The 22005-nt window shown below is 39.2% G+C and overlaps 1 protein-coding gene across 1 annotated transcript in view; it reads left to right on the top strand.

The window, feature by feature from the left end:
• The window catches only part of RABEP1 (rabaptin, RAB GTPase binding effector protein 1), a 371388-nt gene extending 358387 nt beyond the window's left edge, over positions 1-13001 (top strand). Inside the window, exons 17-18 of the mRNA XM_053707515.1 lie at positions 8484-8600; positions 10376-13001. Coding sequence (XP_053563490.1) covers positions 8484-8600; positions 10376-10477 — 219 coding nt within the window. The 3' untranslated portion in view covers positions 10478-13001. The remainder of the gene's footprint in view (positions 1-8483; positions 8601-10375) is intronic.
• The last annotated feature ends 9004 nt before the right edge of the window (positions 13002-22005 follow it).

The following is a 22005-nucleotide window of genomic DNA, read 5'->3' as shown; positions in this document are numbered from 1 at the left end:
AGACCCTATTCGGGCCTGAACTGAAGGAGATTATTTCAGACATCACTGGAGGGAAAGGTCATGCCCTCCCTCAGGATAGATCAAATAAGATGAGGGCCAAACAAAATAATTTTCGTTCCTTTCGGAACTTTAAGAGTGGTCCCACTTCAGCTTCCTCTGCTACAAAGCAAGAGGGGAATTTTGCCCAATCCAAGTTAGTCTGGAGACCTAACTAGGCTTGGAACAAGGGTAAACAGGCCAAGAAGCCTGCAGCTGCCTCTAAAACAGCATGAAGGGGTAGCCCCCGATCCGGGACCGGATCTAGTAGGGGGCAGGCTCTCTCTTCGCTCAGGCTTGGGCGAGAGATGTTCAGGATCCCTGGGCTTTAGAAATTGTGTCCCAGGGATATCTTCTGGAATTCAAGGGCTCCTTTCCAAAGGGGAAATTTCACATTTCTTGATTGTCTGTAAACCAGACAAAGAGAGAGGCGTTCTTACGCTGTGTAGAAGACCTACATACCATGGGGGTGATTCGTCCAATCCCAAAGGAGGAACAGGGGCTAGGGTTTTATTCAAACCTGTTTGTGGTTCCCAAGAAAGAGGGAACTTTCAGACCAAACTTGGATCTCAAAATTCTAAACAAGTTCCTCAAAGTTCCAGCATTCAAGATGGAGACTATTCAGGCTATTCTACCTCTGATCCAGGAGGGTCAATATATGACTACCGTGGACTTAAAGGATGCGTATTTACACATCCCTATTCACAGAGATCATCATCAATTCCTCAGATTCGCCTTTCTAAACTGGCATTACCAGTTTGTGGCCCTTCCTTTCGGGTTGGCTACTGCTCCCAGAATTTTCACAAAAGTGCAAGGGTCCCTTCTGGCGGTTCTACGAACATGGGGCATAGCAGTGGCGCCTTATCTAGACGACATCTTCATTCAGGCGTCGACTTTGCAGCTAGCCAAGTCTCACACAGACACGGTGTTGGCTTTTCTGACATCTCACGGGTGGAAGGTGAACATAAAAAAGAGTTCTCTCTTCCCTCTTACAAGAATTTCCTTCCTAGGGACTCTGATAGACTCGGTAGAAATGAGAATATTTCTGACAGAGGTCAGAAAGTTAAAACTCTTATCCACTTGCCGAGCTCTTTATTCCATTCCTCGGCCATCAGTGGCTCAGTGTATGGAGGTAATCGGACTCATGGTAGCGGCAATGGACATAGTTCCTTTTGCTCGTCTACACCTCAGACCACTGCAACTATGCATACTCAAACAGTGGAATGGGGATTATGCAGACTTATCTCCTCAACTGCATCTGGACCAGGAGACTAGAGATTCTCTTCTCTGGTGGTTGTCTCAGGACCACCTGTCTCAGGGAATGTGCTTCCGCAGGCCAGAGTGGCTCATTGTAACAACAGATGCCAGCCTGCTAGGCTGGGGTGCAGTCTGGAACTCCCTGAAAGAACAGGGCTTATGGTCTCGGGAGGAAGCTCTCCTCTCGATAAACATTTTAGAACTGAGAGCGATTTTCAATGCGCTTCAGGCGTGGCCTCAGCTTGCTGCGGCCAAATTCATCAGGTTTCAGTCGGACAACATCACAACTGTAGCTTAAATCAATCATCAGGGAGGAACAAGGAGTTCTCTAGCGATGATGGAGGTAACCAAAATAATTCGGTGGGCAGAGGATCACTCTTGCCATCTCTCAGCAATCCACATCCCAGGAGTAGAGAACTGGGAGGCGGATTTTCTAAGTCGTTAGACTCTTCGTACGGGGGAGTGGGATCTCCATCCGGAGAATCTCTTTAAAAATCCTTTTTAAAATTTAAAGAAACAGTAACATATTTTCATGTGTTAATTTTTCATTTAAATACTCCTAAAGCACTGGCTGTTAGGAGTCTGGTGACACTGGTCAATCCATGCCACAATTTTTTACCTATAGTGTCCAAAATCATTTGACCCACAGGCAGTGCTCTGCGGTTCCTTGCAAAGACATTGCTTTTGATGTACGTAGTGATGTCTTGTTGCAGCAATATTAATATTGTTATTGGATTGTTTTCTGCACGACAGAAATAAGAAAAAATGTTATTAAAAGAATTGCGGCTGTTTATTTATTAATTCATCCCTTGTGACGTGGGATGGTACAAAAACACACTAAAATGAGTTACTTAAGATTTAAAGAGACAGTATCGTTTTGTTCTGTGTACATTATAATAAATGTATTTCAGCCGTTTATTTGTTAATTCATCCTTTGTGATGAGGATGAAACAAACGCACACAAGAATAGAGTTACTTTTCAGATTTAAAGGAACAGTATCGTTTCTTATGTGAAAAAATTATTACAATTTGTTCAAATGTATTTTTTCTTTTTGAACCTACTCCCTCTACGGCGATTGCTATTTGGGAGTCTGTTAAGAATGGCCAGAAATTTCTCCTATAGTTTCTGTCAAAATTTTATGGCCCACATGCAGTGCCCTGCGTTTCCTTCATACTCCACTCGGGGTTATGGTGCATTCTATGTTTTTGCATAAGGTAAAAGCATTGCTAGAGGAATTGCTATTCTAAAAGGTTCGTCCATGTTACTGAGAATTTCAGTTTCAGATGGAATTGGTACCTTAGGCATTCCCTATATTTACAAGACTGTTTCCCATAGCCGTATCAGCTAAGAGGCTGGATGAAATTCCTTAGGGGGAAGGAGTATTTTCAACTATCACTACGAGAACTTCTATACCCTTAGAGGATATTCCTAAGGACAAGATTTAGTAATGGGACACACACCAGGGTTTACAATGGCAACCATCTGTGTACTTTGCTACCGTCACTGGTGTGACGGCATATTGGTTTGATGCATTGTCTGAAGCTATTAGTCAGTAGTTTCCCTGGATAAAATCCAGGACTGGATAAAGCTTTTAATTGGCTTATTCCTTTATTTCAATTTCTTCCCTTACAGTTATCAAACTGGGAGCATAGGTGGCTCTTGTCCAGCTCTTGGAACCTTGTGGTTAGAGCCTTGTTTTATGGATATATGTTTTAAGATTTGATGAACACATAGCCTGCTGTTGAATCAAAGACAGCATGTGGAATATGCCCCGATCCGGGATTGGATCTTGTAGGGGGCTGACTTTCCGTTTTCGCTCACGTTTGGTTTCGAGCTCAAATGTTTTCCTCTCAGAGGCAATTTCTGCTTTCAAGATTGTCTGAGGATCAGACAAAGGAGACATCCTTACACTGCGTAGGAGACCTTTCAGACCTGGGAGTGGTTGTTCCAGTTTTAATACTGGTACAGGATCTGGGGTTACCGGTCGGGTTGTGGTTCCTGAAAAAGGGGAATCTTCAGACCATTTTTTAAGAAGGGTACTGTCCTTCATGATGGAAACTATTAATTTGTTCCATTTCTTCCTTGATCCTAGAGGGTCAATTTATGTCAAGGGTGGATTAAGGGTTAAGTGCCTTCATGTGCTGTTCACGAGAATCGTCTCATGTTTTAGGGTTTGCCTTTCTGGAAAAACACTTCACGTTCGTGGTCCTTCCTTTCAGTCTTGCCACAGTTCCGAGTTCTTACGGAAGCTCTGGGATCGCTGTTGGCGGTGCTTCAGTTATGGGGCATTGCAATGACGCCCTATCTGGCTAATATCCTAGTCCAGGCGTCATCCTTACAGCAAGCAAGATTTATACGGACATGGTGTTATACTTCCCGTGAGCTCACGGGTGGAAGGGGACTTTGGAGAAGTGTTCCTTAGTTCCAAGCACAAGGGTGGCTTTCTTGTGAATCATGACAAATTCCATATTAATAAGGATTTTTCTGACTGGGGTCAGGAAATCAGGGTCTATCTATACTGGTCTAGTCCTTCAGTCCACTTCTCGGCCTTCAGTGGCTCAGTACATAGAGGTATTCGGGCTGATAGTGACGGCAATGGACATTAGCCGGACAGATGACTCAGCATGCTAAGGCACTGTGGCTGAGCTCTGTAACAACCTGAGGGTTGCAGGTTCAATCCACGGGGAGTTCCACTCAACCTTTCATCCTTCTAAGGTTGATAAACTGAGCAGCGCCTTGTGTCACTTAAAATTCAGTTTGTTCGTTCCGCCTCAGACCTATGCAGTTAAGCATACTCAGGCAATGGAACGGAGACTATGCAATCTTGTCTCCTCAAATACCTCTGGATCAGGAGCCAAGGGTCTCTTTTTCTATGGTGGTTGTCTCTGGATCACCTATATCAGGGAACATGATTTAGCAGAGTGTGGACTTGAGCGGAGTCTGTTCTTTTTATAGACTTCCTGCAACTGAGGGCGAGCTTCAAGGCTCTTCTGGGAGTAGACAGACTTTTCAATTGGTAGAGTGGGAACTCCATCCGGGTGTATTCTCCAACCTGATTTTTAAATGGGGTCGGCCGGAGTTGGATCTCATGGCATCTTGTCAGACTGCCTGGCTTTTGGGATATGGGTCTAGGTCCAGGGCCCCCAGTCTGAGCTGTTAACTGCCTTGGCAGTTCTTTGGTCCTTCAGCCTAGAATATCTATGTTCCCCGTTTGCGCTTCTTTGCCGGGTGATTGTTCAAATCAAATAGGAGAAGGTATCAGTGATACTCCTCGCCTCTGCATGGCCTCGCAGGATTTGGTATGCCGATCTAGTGAACATGTCATCTCTGCAACCTTGGACACTTCCGTTGAGGAAGGACCTCTTATTCAGGGTCCCTTCTTCCACCCAAGTCTAGTTTCTCTGAAGCTTATTGCTTGGAGATTGGACGCTTGATCCTATACAAGCGAGGTTTCTTTGATTCGGTCATAGATACCTTAATTTAGGCATGTTAGCCTGTAACTAGGAATATTTCCATTAGATAGGGCATAACTCTCTTTATTGGTGTGAATCCAAGGGTTACTCATGGAGCGGAGTTAGGATTCCCAGGTTTTGCATTTTTTTCGAGAAGGCTTGGAGAAGGGTTTTTCAGCGAGTTCCCTAAAGGGTCAGATCTCTGCTTTATCTATTTTGTTACACCAGCATCTGGCAGATGTCCCAGATGTTCAATCCTTTTGTCGGGCTCTGATTAGAGTCAGGCCTGTGTTTCAACTAATTGCTTCTCCATGGAGTTTGAATTTAGATCTTAAAGTTCTTCAAGCGGTTCTGTTGAACCTATGTATTCCATAGATATTCAGTTGTTATCTTGGAAAGTTTTATTTCTTGTTGCCATTTCTTCTGCTTGAAGAGTGTTTGAGCTTTCAGCATTACATTATAATTCGCCTTACCTTATTTTTTATTCGGATGAGGTGGTGTTATGTACTAAACTTGGTTTTCTTCTTAAGGTTGTTTCAGACGAGAACACTAATTTGGAAATTGTTGTTCCTTCCTTGTGTCCTAATCTTTCTCTCAGAAGGAACGTCTTCTGCACATTTTGGACGTAGTCCGTGTTTTCAATTTTTTATTGTTATTTACAAGCAACTAAGGACTTTCGTCAATCGTCTTTTCTGTTTGACATTTTTTTCTAAAGAACGTAGGGGTCAGAAAGCTACGGCTACTTTTTTCCTTTTGGTTGAAGAGTATCATCCGTTTTGCATATGAGATTGCTGGACAGCAGCCTCCTGAAAGAGTTTCGGCTCATTCCACCTGGGCGTTTGCTTCCTCGTGGACATTCTAACATAATGCTTCAGTTGAGCAGATTTGCAAGGCTGCAACTTGGTCTTTTCTTCGATCTTTTTCTAAATTTAACAAATTTGATATCTTTGCTTCGGCTGAGACTGTTTTTGGGAGAATGGTTCTTAAAGCAGTGGTGCCTTCTGTTTGGGTTCCCTGTCTTGTCCCTCCCTTTTCATCCGTGTACTATAGCTTTGGTATTGTATCCCACAAGTAAGGATGAAATCCTTGGACTCATCGTGTCTTTAAAAAAAAGAGAAAATTTATGCTTACCTGATAAATTTGTTTCTTTTTAGACACGATGAGTCCACGGCCCGCCCTGTTCTATGAGACAGGTTATTTTTTTTTTTATATAAACTTCAGACACCTCTGCACTTTGGCTTTTCCTTTCTCTTCCTAACTTCTGTCGAATGACTGGAGTGGGAGGGAAGGGAGGAGCTATTTATACAGCTTTGTGTGGTGCTCTTTGCCTCCTCCTGCTGACCAGGAGGCGTAATCCTAGAAGTAAGGATGAAATCTGTGGACTCATCATGTCTAAAAAGAAACAAATTTATCAGGTAAGCATAAATTTTCTTTTTTAGAACGTTTTCTTTTTTTATGATAATATTGCTTGCATATAGCTTTGTGCTTAACCTCTGAAAAGGGGTAAAAATATTGTTAAAGTCAGCTCAAGAACAGCAATGCATTACTTGGCCTAGCTGAACACTTCTGGTGACCCAATGAAAAGAGGCATATGTCTGTAGTCACCACTCCCCTTAATGCTTTGCTGCTTTTGAGCTTACCTAGATATGCTTTGCATCAAAGGATACCAAAATAGCTAATAAAATGTAATAGAATTAAAGTGAAGTATTTTAAAATTCCATGCTCTATCTGAATCTGGACGGTTTAATTTTGATTTTTAAGTTCTGAAATGAAATCCATCTTTAGTTTAAAATAAATAAAGGTGAAATTGGTCATATTGTCAAGTCTTTTAAAGGACCGGTAAGCACATTGAGATTTTTACATAAAAAGTTTAGTTATGCGTAGTGAAACAACTGTATATTTTGATCATTTATTTTACCTCCTGTTCATGTAATTTAGCTCTGAAAATCAAGCGATTTCTAATTCACAGAACTTGAAATTCACCTGCTGACTTCTCACTCTAACCCTGCTTTATATCTCCTTCATTTTATACTTTATTACGGTGGTTAGCCTTGTCATCTGTGGACTAAAACCCTGAGTTTTGTTATAGAAAAATAATTGCAGTAAAAAGAAGTTAATTTGTTTTGAAAATGTTAAGAAAGATATGTTCTATAGCAACACAACATAAATGTCTTGTCAAGGTGTTTACTGTCCCTTTAAAGCAAAGAAACAGATATGAGTGCACATAGGTGCAGTTAGAATAAAGAGATAAAAACTATCACCATAGTCGACAATCCAAAAGCCACTTTTTCCTCCTCATCAGCGCAACAAGATTAAGCAATAATTGATAGCAATGACACACAAAATTAATTTTCAAGTGACCAATTGTTGTTTTTTGTTTAATGGTTTTTTTGTTGTATAGTAATGTAAAGGACATATACAGAAGAGGTTTCTTTTTCCTGTGCAATTTATCAGGTATTCTATATCAGTTCTGGAAACAGGGCCACACCAAGATGTAAAATGTAATATTGTCTTCATTGGAAACTGAGACCCTGTAACTCAACAGAAATTTATAAGCAAGAAATAAGAGAATGATAAGTTGATAACGTAAACTACTATGTTTAAATACCTGATAAGCTAATGATGTTACAAAATGTATATGATATGTACCATCTCAAACCACATTATTAGCAGCGCGACTAGAAGGAGAGGGGGTGTGGCCGAAATTTTAACCAAATATACATATAAAAAAAGAAAAATTAGAAAAATGTCTACAGCAAACGATAGTACATAAAATATATTATATAGAAAATAAAACAAAAATGATATAATAAATGTATGTTATACCTTTAAAAGTGAATTACACTTCCAAAAATACTTTATACTATAATATATAAAAATTGGTGCCCATATCTAAAACGGACATTTACCAATATTAAACAACAAGATGCCCAGAGTATAAATCAGACAGAATAATAATGTTACCACTTCCACAAGCTGAGAGTTGGAAAATGGCAATAGTCCAGGGCAGTCCAAACATTAACTGGGAAACTGTTTCCAAAACAATCCCTGGAATCCTTGATCCACGGGCTACAGCTGCTTTCAGAGGTGTGTCACCAAACACTCTCTATACGACAATCCTATTGAGAAAAAACCAAGCACAAGCCCATATCAATGTAGACGTTATATGCTTTATTCCACACACTGCGGTTAAAAACACTTACAGGCTTGTTACCTTTTCTATTTTGTATCCCAATCAGGGAAGAATAGTGGAGCGTATCGGTGTCTTAGTCCCAAAATTCGGTCTCTAGTAGCCTTGTGGTGCTCCATTGAAGCTAACAAACAATAGGAACAAACTTGGTATCTACTCACTGAAAGCTATTAGAGACCGAATTTTGGGACTAAGACGCCAATACGCTCCACTATTCTTCCCCGATTGGGATACAGGCTTGTTACCTTTTCTATTTTGTAAGTGTTTTTAACCACAGTGTGTGGAATAAAGCATATAACGTCTACCTTGATATGGGCTTGCGCTTGTTTTTTTCTCAATAGGATGATATGTACCATGTTTAATTATATTATTCCAATAAAAACTATTTTAACATAAAGCAAAGAAACAAACTTTTTTAAATAGTGGCGTACTAAATAGTTTACAACTCTGATGGTGGAACAATGTTTATTCTCAGGATTTCTTACAATTCATATGATGTTTTTTTACTGAAACCCATAACTGAGAACTAATTGGAAACCTATTTTAGGCCAGCCTTGAGCAGCAAGTGTTTGAAGAAAAGAACAAGGCACAGAGGTTGCAGACTGAACTGGATGTGAGCGAGCAAGTACAAAGGGACTTTGTAAAGCTGTCTCAGACCCTGCAGGTAAAAATGATTACAGTACAATTATTAGGGAGATGTACTACAAGATGGAGGAAAGATTTGTATTTACAAGTTAACCAGTTTCTCACATTAAGTGCTATTAAAGAATGTAAGCTTTTGCAGTGTTGACATAGGTAGATCTTCCCAGAAGTCTTCAGAAGTGTTATCTATACACACACACACGTATACACACCCTTCTTATATATACCACCCCTATCACTGCACAGATGTCAATTAACTTATTACCAAGCCTATTTTCGGCACACCCTAGTATTGTCATATTTAGTACTGGTAGGTCAGGACCAGTATGAATAAAAGGTTACTAATCGGCTAGGAACAGAGTGAAGGCAAGGGTACCGGTAGGTCAGGAACAGTGTGAAGGCAATGGTACTGGTGGGTCAGGAACAGTGTGAAGGCAAGTGGGAACTGATGGGTCAGGAACAGTGTGAAGGCAAGGGTACTGATGGGTCAGGAGCAGTGTGAATGCAAGGGTACTGATGGGTCAGGAACAATGTGAAGGCAAGGGTACTGATGGATCAGGAACAGTGTGAAGGCAAGGGTACTGATGGGTCAGGAACAGTGTGAAGGCAAGGGTACTGATGGGTCAGGAACAGTGTGAAGGCAAAGGTACTGATGGGTCAGGAACAGTGTGAAGGCAAGTGGATACTGGTGGGTCAGGAACAGTGTGAAGGCAAGTGGGTACTTGTGGGTCAGGAACAGTGTGAAGGCAAGTGGGTACTGATGGGTCAGGAACAGTGTGAAGGCAAGTGGGTACTGATGGGTCAGGAACAGTGTGAAGGCAAGGGTACTGATGGGTCAGGAACAGTGTGAAGGCAAGTGGGTACTGGTGGGTCAAGAACAGTGTGAAGGCAAGTGGGTATTGGTGGGTCAGGAACAGTGTGAAGGCAAGTGGGTACTGGTGGGTCAGGAACAGTGTGAAGGCAAGTGGGTACTAGTGGGTCAGGAACAGTGTGAAGGCAAGTGGGTACTGGTGGGTCAGGAACAGTGTGAAGACAAGTGGGTACTGGTGGGTCAGGAACAGTGTGAAGGCAAGTGGGTACTGGTGGGTCAGGAACAGTGTGAAGGCAAGTGGGTACTGGTGGGTCAGGAACAGTGTGAAGGCAAGTGGGTACTGGTGGGTCAGGAACAGTGTGAAGGCAAGTGGGTACTATTGGGTCAGGAACAGTGTGAAGGCAAGTTGGTACTGGTGGGTCAGGAACAGTGTGAAGGCAAGTGGGTACTGGTGGGTCAGGAACAGTGTGAAGGCAAGTCGGTACTGGTGGGTCAGGAACAGTGTGAAGGCAAGTGGGTACTGGTGGGTCAGGAGTAGTATGAAGGCAAACGCACTGGTGGGTCAGGAGCAGTGTGTAGGAAATAGTTACATTTTCTGGGTCGTTATGCAGTATGCAAGCCTTTTTTTTCCAAGCAGTGAATCCAGATGTGAAGAAATTGATTTGTTGGTAAATATGAATTTTCACAAACATTTTCAGTCACAATGCACCATCCCCTGAAAGATTCTGACCTGAAATGTAATTAGGCAAACAAAAATCTTTTTAATGTTTATTAATTAAGATGCCAGCACATATGGCAGATTGACTTGTCATCTGGAGGAAATGGGAGCAACATTTCCTACTAAATAAATGCCCCACAAGGTCCATTTGATCATTTGCATGATGTGTAACTGTACATCTATTAACACTAACTCATAGTTTTACTGTAAGAGTTGGTAAGTTCTTATAAAAATGTTATGTTTACAAATCTTATTTACCTTGTGCTAGGTACAGTTGGAACGCATTCGCCAGACTGAGTCCTTGGAGGGAATTCGTGCAATTCTGAATGATACAAAACTGACGGACATTAATCAGCTTCCTGAAACATGACCCCACCATCTTTCTCACATTGACTTGTCTATTTGAGTTTTTAAACTCCTCTTTCTAGTAACATTAATTATTATTTAACTCCTATCTCAGAGCAGAGGACAGTGGATATATGAATAGTCACTCAGAACACTTTAAACAGGAGATAGATATGTTTGTGCAGGGAGGCTTACCTGAGAGATGTGTGGGAAGAAGAAACCCTACTACTAGGAACACTAATGAATCGCAACGCTTTGTCTGACTAAATTGAGTTTTGACTCCAAAAATAATTTTTTTGTTTGTTGTTTTTTTTTCCCCCCCCTTAAGAAGCATACAATAATAACTATAGACAGTAGCCAAGAGTTCATGATGGAATGATGGTTGCGAGTCACAGAATTCAACTGAAACCGTCCAGTTCTTTACAAGCTTAACTGGCACTTTAGTTTTCCTCATATGGTGTAGTGGCAAATTAACAGTTCCAACAAGAAGGCTGCAGTGCAATTCTTTTTAAGAGAAAATGTAGAGTACATTTCATAAGCTTGTTTCTTCTTGAAACTTTGTTTCTTGTAGCAAATGTCACAGCAATGATATAGTGCAAAATAAACGTTGGTGCTATACCCACAAGAATAAAATGGTTCCCCATTTTTGTAGTTTTAGGGACATACTTTTAAAAGTAAAAAGTTTAAATGGCTATTTTCACTAAAAATACCTAGAACTGTCTAGTAACATTTCCAGCTTTTATCTTCTGGGACTTATTCACTAAAGTAAAAGTTAACTAATCTTAGTGAACTGACTCCATAAGATCACTTACTATTATGATATATACATTTTTATCGCCACATGTCAGTGAGGACCATACATAACATATGTTATCCTAGGAAAGTAATTCACAGACAGGTTGTGAAAACATTGAGAATATCAGATATGATTTATATTAGCAGCTTGTGCACATTGACAAACAAGTTTTGACAGCCAGATATAAGCAATACCATAGTTACACATTCTGTTTTTAATATGCATACAATTTTTCTGTACTGCATACTGACATATATTGCATATATAGGCTTCTCTAACATCAGATACTCTTGTGCAAATACAGAACCTTGTAGATTAATAAATATGTACATTTCTGTAATTTTACAGCATGCATATTATACTGCATATTTTATATAAACAGTGGTGGAATTATGACTGTGTTTCAATAATCATGTGATCTGCAATTATTGTTTGTTTTGTAACAGATTTAGCAGTTCAACTGGTCGCCGGACTCCTTTGTGAATACAGCATCTGTATTTACCTATATGCATTTTACTTTACTTTGTAAATTATATAAGCCCCGGTTTACCATTTATGTTTGAGATGTAGAAAAATCTGCTGCAGTTAGTAAGCTCATGTTGGCAAATCACAGCAATGAGTTCTATTTAATAACTCAACGTCTATTTATTTTATCATGGAATGCTGAGGTTCCAACCCTTTATAAAATGTATGTCATTCACAAGCCATTTTTATTATACGTCCCAATCAAGCTTCTTGTCACTAAAGCAATGTATTGCTAGTGGTGCTTATTAATCAGCACAGTACATATAGGATCAGCATACTGCACTTGTATATTTAAAAAGACTAGATTGTAAGTTAATGACTCTTCTGGTGAAAGCTTTTACTCTTTTTCATGTTTTTTTTTTTTCTCTCCAATGATTACCATAACCTCTTTACTTAATGTGAACGCACATTTTTGTTTTAAACATAATCACGTAGTATGCAAATGCTAGACATAGTAATAAATATCTTCCTAAAATGTGCAAGGAAGTCATTTTGCTACAAATTCACCAAGGGTATCCTACTCACTTAAAGGAATGTGAATGAAAAGGAAATGGTGGCATTTAGCACCCAAAATATTAAAATTGGTTTTCCCTCTCACTTTCTGTAAAACATATTTGTTATGCTATTTGTGGAACTCTCCTTATAATTGCAACTTTATTGTATACAATGTAAATCTAACGGGAATTGCTGTGATAATGCTCTTTTTCTAGTTTTACTTAACCGATACAACTAATCCTATATACAAGAGTAAATCATTAGCAAATTAAAGTCTGTCAATTCATGCTGGAGTGTTCTGTAATTGATTGCATATTAAACCTTCCCAGCATTGAAAAGTAGCCTTAACCTGTGCAGAATATTTTTACAGCATGTCTGCTAGCCTGTTTTATTACATCTACCAATAAATTACAGGTACCATAGCACAAGACTATGCCCTTTAGAGTAATATGATGTGGTGTTCCCTTCCATTCATTATGGCTGCTGTCTTCTAAACGGTTATTAAAACATTTCATGTAAAATGGTCCATTACATGATATGGGTGTGAATTAAATTGATTTTTGTTTAGTGCATAACAAAAGGGAATACCACATTTTAGTAACATATGCCATTCATGTCCTGTTTGATTGTGATTGTAGAATTCTGCTGTTAACAGAATTCTGATATAATCATTTGTAAACCACACCACAGATGTCTCCATAAAGTATTGATGATTAAAAAAATCTGCTGAAGAGTCAGTCTAGCTTCATTTGTTTTGTCTTTATGTATTGATTGGATTAGTAATGTTACATGTAATGCCATGGTTTTGAGAAACTTAAAACAAAACACCATGGAAAGAAGCAAGTTTCTGATATACTGATTTTATATATATATATATATATATATATATATATTTATACAGTGTATGTGTTTGTATGTGTGTATATATATATATATATATATATATATATATAAATCAATGTAAATATTTGCATAGGAAATTAGTACATCTAAGCAAGTATCCCCGCTTGCCCCCAGAAATTCTTAATATGCAATGTTTCCAATGCACAAGAGAATTGTGGGTAAGATATGCAAATTAGGTATGCAAATTCTCAGTTTTTTTGCTTCAAAAATACTGTTTTAACACAGCGATCCTTTTAAACAGGAATATATCATATTCCTGTTTAAAAGGATCGCTGTGTTAAAACAGTATTTTTGAAGCAAAAAAACTGAGAATTTGCATACCTAATTTGCATATCTTACCCACAATTCTCTTGTGCATTGGAAACATTGCATATTAAGAATTTCTGGGGGCAAGCGGGGATACTTGCTTAGATGTACTAATTTCCTATGCAAATATTTACATTGATTTAATTTTGAGACATGGAGGATTTTAATTTCAGTTTCTTTCATGTAATTAGCAAGAGTCCATGAGCTAGTGACGTATGGGATATACATTCCTACCAGGAGGGGCAAAGTTTCCCAAACCTCAAAATGCCTATAAATACACCCCTCACCACACCCACAATTCAGTTTTACAAACTTTGCCTCCTATGGAGGTGGTGAAGTAAGTTTGTGCTAGATTCTACGTTGATATGCGCTCCGCAGCAAGTTGGAGCCCGGTTTTCCTCTCAGCGTGCAGTGAATGTCAGAGGGATGTGAGGAGAGTATTGCCTATTTGAATGCAGTGATCTCCTTCTACGGGGTCTATTTTATAGGTTCTCTGTTATCGGTCGTAGAGATTCATCTCTTACCTCCCTTTTCAGATCGACGATATACTCTTATTTATATACCATTACCTCTGCTGATTTTCGTTTCAGTACTGGTTTGGCTTTCTACAAACATGTAGATGAGTGTCCTGGGGTAAGTAAATCTTATTTTCTGTGACACTCTAAGCTATGGTTGGGCACTTTATTTATAAAGTTCTAATTATATGTATTCAAACATTTATTTGCCTTGACTCAGGATGTTCAACATTCCTTATTTTCAGACAGTCAGTTTCATATTTGGGATAATGCATTTGAATCAATCATTTTTTTCTTACCTTAAAAAATGTGACTCTTTTTTCCCTGTGGGCTGTTAGGCTCGCGGGGGCTGAAAATGCTTCATTTTATTGCGTCATTCTTGGCGCGGACTTTTTTGGCGCAAAAAATCTTTTCTGTTTCCGGCGTCATACGTGTCGCCGGAAGTTGCGTCATTTTTTTGACGTCCTTTTGCGCCAAAAATGTCGGCGTTCCGGATGTGGCGTCATTTTTGGCGCCAAAAAGCATTTAGGCGCCAAATAATGTGGGCGTCTTATTTGGCGCTAAAAAAATATGGGCGTCGCTTTTGTCTCCACATTATTTCAGTCTCATTTTTTCTTTGCTTCTGGTTACTAGAAGCTTGTTTATTGGCATTTTTTCCCATTCCTGAAACTGTCATTTAAGGAATTTGATCAATTTTGCTTTATATGTTGTTTTTTCTCTTACATATTGCAAGATGTCTCACGTTGCATCTGAGTCAGAAGATACTTCAGGAAAATCGCTGTCTAGTGCTGGAACTACCAAAGCTAAGTGTATCTGCTGTAAACTTTTGGTAGCTATTCCTCCGGCTGTTGTTTGTACTAATTGTCATGACAAACTTGTTAATGCAGATAATATTTCCTTTAGTAATGTACCATTGCCTGTTGCAGTTCCTTCAACATCTAAGGTGCAGAATGTTCCTGATAACATAAGAGATTTTGTTTCTGAATCCATCAAGAAGGCTATGTCTGTTATTTCTCCTTCTAGTAAACATAAAAAATCTTTTAAAACTTCTCTCTCTACAGATGAATTTTTAAATGAACATCATCATTCTGATTCTGATGACTCTTCTGGTTCAGAGGATTCTGTCTCAGAAATTGATGCTGATAAATCTTCATATTTATTTAAAATGGAATTTATTCGTTCTTTACTTAAAGAAGTACTAATTGCTTTAGAAATAGAGGATTCTGGTCCTCTTGATTCTAATTCTAAACGTTTAGATAAGGTATTTAAATCTCCTGTGGTTATTCCAGAAGTTTTTCCTGTTCCTAATGCTATTTCTGAAGTAATTTCCAGAGAATGGGATAAATTGGGTAATTCATTTACTCCTTCTAAACGTTTTAAGCAATTATATCCTGTGCCGTCTGACAGATTAGAATTTTGGGACAAAATCCCTAAAGTTGATGGGGCTATTTCTACCCTTGCTAAACGTACTACTATTCCTACGTCAGATGGTACTTCGTTTAAGGATCCTTTAGATAGGAAAATTGAATCCTTTCTAAGAAAAGCTTATCTGTGTTCAGGTAATCTTCTTAGACCTGCTATATCATTGGCTGATGTTGCTGCAGCTTCAACTTTTTGGTTGGAGACTTTAGCGCAACAAGTAACAGATCATGATTCTCATAATATTATTATTCTTCTTCAGCATGCTAATAATTTTATCTGTGATGCTATTTTTGATATTATCAGAGTTGATGTCAGGTTTATGTCTCCAGCTATTTTAGCTAGAAGAGCTTTATGGCTTAAAACTTGGAATGCTGATATGGCTTCTAAATCAACTCTACTTTCCATTTCTTTCCAGGGTAACAAATTTGGTTCTCAGTTGGATTCTATTATCTCAACTGTTACTGGTGGGAAAGGAACTTTTTTACCACAGGATAAAAAATCTAAGGGTAAAAACAGGGCTAATAATCGTTTTCGTTCCTTTCGTTTCAACAAAGAACAAAAGCCTGATCCTTCATCCTCAGGAGCAGTTTCAGTTTGGAAACCATCTCCAGTCTGGAATAAATCCAAGCCTTCTAGAAAGGCAAAGCCTGCTTCTAAGTCCACATGAAGGTGCGGCCCTCATTCCAGCTCAGCTGGTAGGGGGCAGGTTACGTTTTTTCAAAGAAATTTGGATCAATTCTGTTCACAATCTTTGGATTCAGAACATTGTTTCAGAAGGGTACAGAATTGGTTTCAAGATGAGACCTCCTGCAAAGAGATTTTTTCTTTCCCGTGTCCCAGTAAATCCAGTGAAAGCTCAAGCATTTCTGAATTGTGTTTCAGATCTAGAGTTGGCTGGAGTAATTATGCCAGTTCCAGTTCTGGAACAGGGGATGGGGTTTTATTCAAATCTCTTCATTGTACCAAAGAAGGAGAATTCCTTCAGACCAGTTCTGGATCTAAAAATATTGAATCGTTATGTAAGGATACCAACGTTCAAAATGGTAACTGTAAGGACTATCTTGCCTTTTGTTCAGCAAGGGCATTATATGTCCACAATAGGTTTACAGGATGCATATCTGCATATTCCGATTCATCCAGATCATTATCAGTTCCTGAGATTCTCTTTTCTGGACAAGCATTACCAGTTTGTGGCTCTGCCGTTTGGCCTAGCTACAGCTCCAAGAATTTTTACAAAGGTTCTCGGTGCCCTTCTGTCTGTAATCAGAGAACAGGGTATTGTGGTATTTCCTTATTTGGACGATATCTTGGTACTTGCTCAGTCTTTACATTTAGCAGAATCTCATACGAATCGACTTGTGTTGTTTCTTCAAGATCATGGTTGGAGGATCAATTCACCAAAAAGTTCATTGATTCCTCAGACAAGGGTAACCTTTCTGGGTTTCCAGATAGATTCAGTGTCCAATACTCTGTCTTTAACAGACAAGAGACGTCTAAAATTGATTTCAGCTTGTCAACCTTCAGTCACAATCATTCCCTTCGTTAGCCTTATGCATGGAAATTCTAGGTCTTATGACTGCTGCATCGGACGCGATCCCCTTTGCTCGTTTTCACATGCGACCTCTTCAGCTCTGTATGCTGAATCAATGGTGCAAGGATTACACAAAGATATCTCAATTAATATCTTTAAAACCGATTGTACGACACTCTCTAACGTGGTGGACAGATCACCATCGTTTAATTCAGGGGGCTTCTTTTGTGCTTCCGACCTGGACTGTAATTTCAACAGATGCAAGTCTCACAGGTTGGGGAGCTGTGTGGGGATCTCTGACGGCACAAGGAGTTTGGGAATCTCAGGAGGTGAGATTACCGATCAATATTTTGGAACTCCGTGCAATTTTCAGAGCTCTTCAGTCTTGGCCTCTTCTGAAGAGAGAATCGTTCATTTGCTTTCAGACAGACAATGTCACAACTGTGGCATACATCAATCATCAAGGAGGGACTCACAGTCCTCTGGCTATGAAAGAAGTATCTCGAATTCTGGTTTGGGCGGAATCCAGCTCCTGTCTAATCTCTGCGGTTCATATCCCAGGTATAGACAATTGGGAAGCGGATTATCTCAGTCGCCAAACGTTGCATCCGGGCGAATGGTCTCTTCACCCAGAGGTATTTCTTCAGATTGTTCAAATGTGGGAGCTTCCAGAAATAGATCTGATGGCGTCTCATCTAAACAAGAAACTTCCCAGGTATCTGTCCAGATCCCGGGATCCTCAGGCGGAAGCAGTGGATGCATTATCACTTCCTTGGAAGTATCATCCTGCTTATATCTTTCCGCCTCTAGTTCTTCTTCCAAGAGTAATCTCCAAGATTCTGAAGGAATGCTCGTTTGTTCTGCTGGTAGCTCCGGCATGGCCTCACAGGTTTTGGTATGCGGATCTTGTCCGGATGGCCTCTTGCCATCCGTGGACTCTTCCACTACGACCAGACCTTCTGTCGCAAGGTCCTTTTTTCCATCAGGATCTCAAATCCTTAAATTTAAAGGTATGGAGACTGAACGCTTGATTCTTGGTCAAAGAGGTTTCTCTGACTCTGTGATTAATACTATGTTACGTTACAGGCTTGTAAATCTGTATCCAGAGAGATATATTATAGAGTCTGGAGGACTTATATTTCTTGGTGTCTTTCTCATCATTTTTCTTGGCATTCTTTTAGAATCCCGAGAATTTTACAGTTTCTTCAGGATGGTTTAGATAAAGGTTTATCCGCAAGTTCTTTGAAAGGACAAATCTCTGCTCTTTCTGTTCTTTTTCACAGAAAGATTGCTAATCTTCCTGATATTCATTGTTTTGTACAAGCTTTGGTTCGTATAAAACCTGTCATTAAGTCAATTTCTCCACCTTGGAGTTTGAATTTGGTTCTGGGGGCTCTTCAAGCTCCTCCGTTTGAACCTATGCATTCATTGGACATTAAATTACTTTCTTGGAAAGTTTTGTTTCTTTTGGCAATCTCTTCTGCCAGAAGAGTTTCTGAATTATCTGCTCTTTCTTGTGAGTCTCCTTTTCTGATTTTTCATCAGGATAAGGCGGTGTTGCGAACTTCTTTTGAATTTTTACCTAAAGTTGTGAATTCCAACAACATTAGTAGAGAAATTGTGGTTCCTTCATTATGTCCTAATCCTAAGAATTCTAAGGAGAAATCGTTGCATTCTTTGGATGTTGTTAGAGCTTTGAAATATTATGTTGAAGCTACTAAGTCTTTCCGAAAGACTTCTAGTTTATTTGTTATCTTTTCCGGTTCTAGAAAAGGCCAGAAAGCTTCTGCAATTTCTTTGGCATCTTGGTTGAAATCTTTAATTCATCTTGCCTATGTTGAGTCGGGTAAAACTCTGCCTCAAAGGATTACAGCTCATTCTACTAGGTCAGTTTCTACTTCCTGGGCGTTTAGGAATGAAGCTTCGATTGATCAGATTTGCAAAGCAGCAACTTGGTCCTCTTTGCATACTTTTACTAAATTCTACCATTTTGATGTATTTTCTTCTTCTGAAGCAGTTTTTGGTAGAAAAGTACTTCAGGCAGCGGTTTCAGTTTGAATCTTCTGCTTATGTTTTTCTTTAAACTTTATTTTGGGTGTGGATTATTTTCAGCAGGAATTGGCTGTCTTTATTTTATCCCTCCCTCTCTAGTGACTCTTGCGTGGAAAGATCCACATCTTGGGTAATCATTATCCCATACGTCACTAGCTCATGGACTCTTGCTAATTACATGAAAGAAAACATAATTTATGTAAGAACTTACCTGATAAATTCATTTCTTTCATATTAGCAAGAGTCCATGAGGCCCGCCCTTTTTTTGTGGTGGTTATGATTTTTGTATAAAGCACAATTATTCCAATTCCTTATTTTATATGCTTTCGCACTTTTTTATCACCCCACTTCTTGGCTATTCGTTAAACTGAATTGTGGGTGTGGTGAGGGGTGTATTTATAGGCATTTTGAGGTTTGGGAAACTTTGCCCCTCCTGGTAGGAATGTATATCCCATACGTCACTAGCTCATGGACTCTTGCTAATATGAAAGAAATGAATTTATCAGGTAAGTTCTTACATAAATTATGTTTTTTTTTATCTCCCCCCCCCCCCCATAATTTTAATGAATTTTGGTTGATATATATATATATATATATACACACACACACACAAGTTGTATGCAAAAGTTTAGGCACCCCTGACAATTTACATGATTTTCATTTATAAATAATTGGGTGTTTGGATCAGCAATTTCATTTTGATCTATCAAATAATTGATTGGATTAACAGAAAATGTGCAATATGCATCTAAACAAAAGTAGACAGGTGCGTAAATTTGGGCACCCCAACAGAAATATTGCATCAGTATTTAGTAGAGCCTCCTTTAGCAGAAATAACAGCCTCTAGACGCGTCCTATAGCCTGTAATGAGTGTCTGGATTCTGGATGAATGTATTTTTGACAACCATTAGTTGTCAACTAAGCAGAGACAGGCTATTAAAGATCTAGAGGATAATTTTGATATAACAATAAGGCCATCAGATAAAGGCGGCAATGTGGTCGTGTTAAATACACCTGACTACATTGCTGAGGCACAGAAACAACTTTCTGATACCTCCGTTTACATCAAACTTAAGGATAATCTTAAAGAAACATTCAAGAAGGAACTAGCACATATTGTAAAAATAGCTAGAAACAATAATGTAGTAGAAATTACAGATATTGAGGATCTCATACCACAGTTCCCAGTTATACCTATATTTCATATGTTCCCCAAAATTCATAAAAACTACGAAAATCCCCCTGGTCGCCCCATCATTGCGGGAATAGCTTCCCTCAATGAACCCCTATCTGAGCTTGTGGACATTTTTCTACAACCTTTAGTGAGACAAATTCCCAGTTACATTCAAGATACCACTGATCTATTAAACAAATTCCAAAGTATATCTTGGAAAAATACCTATAAACTTGGGGTTGTGGATGTAACATCCTTATATACATCAATTTCACATGAAAAAGGGATGGCAGCAATGGCCCATATGTTTGGCTTTTTATGGTAAATTTGAACCAAGTGTCAAACATTTTCTCCTATTGGCCATTGAATATTTGTTAACACATAATTTTTTCATGTTTGGATGAGATTGCTATCTGCAAAGACGTGGGACAGCGATGGGGGCAAAATTTGCCCCATCCTATGCCAATCTTTTTATGGCATGGTGGGAGCTGTCCCACGTCTTTGTGGATGGTAATCCATTCAAAGATAAGATCATTCAGTATTATTGCTACATTGATGATCTGTTTTCTCTTGTTAAGTGTGTTCAGTCCACGGGTCATCCATTACTTATGGGATATATTCTCCTTCCCAACAGGAAGTTGCAAGAGGATCACCCAAGCAGAGCTGCTATATAGCTCCTCCCCTCACATGTCATATCCAGTCATTCTCTTGCAACCCTCAACAAAGAAGGAGGTCGCGAGAGGAGTTGGAGTTTTTACTTAATTATTCTTCAATCAAAAGTTTGTTATTTTAAATGGCACCGGAGTGTGCTGTTTTTCTATCTCAGGCAGTATTTGGAAGAAGAAACTGCCTGCGTTTTCTATGATCTTAGCAGGCGTAACTAAGATCCACTTGCTGTTCTCGACATTCTGAGGAGTGGGGTAACTTCAGAAAATGGGAATAGCATGCGGGGTCCCCCGCAAATGAGGTATGTGCAGTACAATATTTTCTGGGAATGGAATTGACTAAGAAAACACTGCTGTTACCCGTATGATGTAAGTACAGCCTTAAATGCAGTAGTAGTGACTGGTATCAGGCTGATAAATGTATGCACAGTAGAGTTATTTTCTAGGGACTAGAATTTGACTGAGAAAATACTGTTAATACTGAAATAATGCTTAAGCCTTATCTGCAGTGGAAGCGACTGGTAGCAGGCTTAGTGATAACTTTGCATGACATTGAAAAAAGTTTGTTTTTAAAACGTTTACTGGCATGTTATTCGTTTTGTGAGGTACTTTGGTGATAAATCCTTTTGGGCATGATTTTTTTCCACATGGCTAACGTATATTTCTGCATAGAAACCGTTATATCAGGTCTCCCACTGTTGTAAATGAGTGGGAGGGGCCTTTTTTAGCGCCTTGTTGCGCAGTTAAAATTCTAGCACAGTCTTCCTGCTTCTTCCTCCTTGATCCAGGACGTCTCTAGAGAGCTCAGGGGTCTTCAAAATTCGTTTTTGAGGGAGGTAATCGGTCACAGCAGACCTGTGACAGTGTGTTTGACTGTGATAAAAGCGTTAAATCTTAATTTGATATCCGTTTTTGGGTACTGAGGGGTTAATCATCCTTTTGCTAATGGGTGCAATCCTCTGCTAATTAATACATTTAAAGAATTGTTGACTATAACTGAATTAGTTCTTTGTTATTCAACTGTGTTTTTTAAAAGCGTTGCAGCGTTTTTTATATTGCTTGTAAACTTATTGAAAGTAATTTCCAAGCTTGCTAGCTTCATTGCTAGTCTGTTTAAACATGTCTGATACAGAGGAATCTGCTTGTTCATTATGTTTAAAAGCCGATGT

The sequence above is a fragment of the Bombina bombina genome, chromosome 3 (genome assembly GCF_027579735.1).
Source record: "Bombina bombina isolate aBomBom1 chromosome 3, aBomBom1.pri, whole genome shotgun sequence".
Lineage (NCBI taxonomy): Eukaryota > Metazoa > Chordata > Amphibia > Anura > Bombinatoridae > Bombina > Bombina bombina.
The sequence above is the reverse complement of the archived record's forward strand: the minus strand, read 5'-3'. Positions and strand labels throughout refer to the sequence as shown.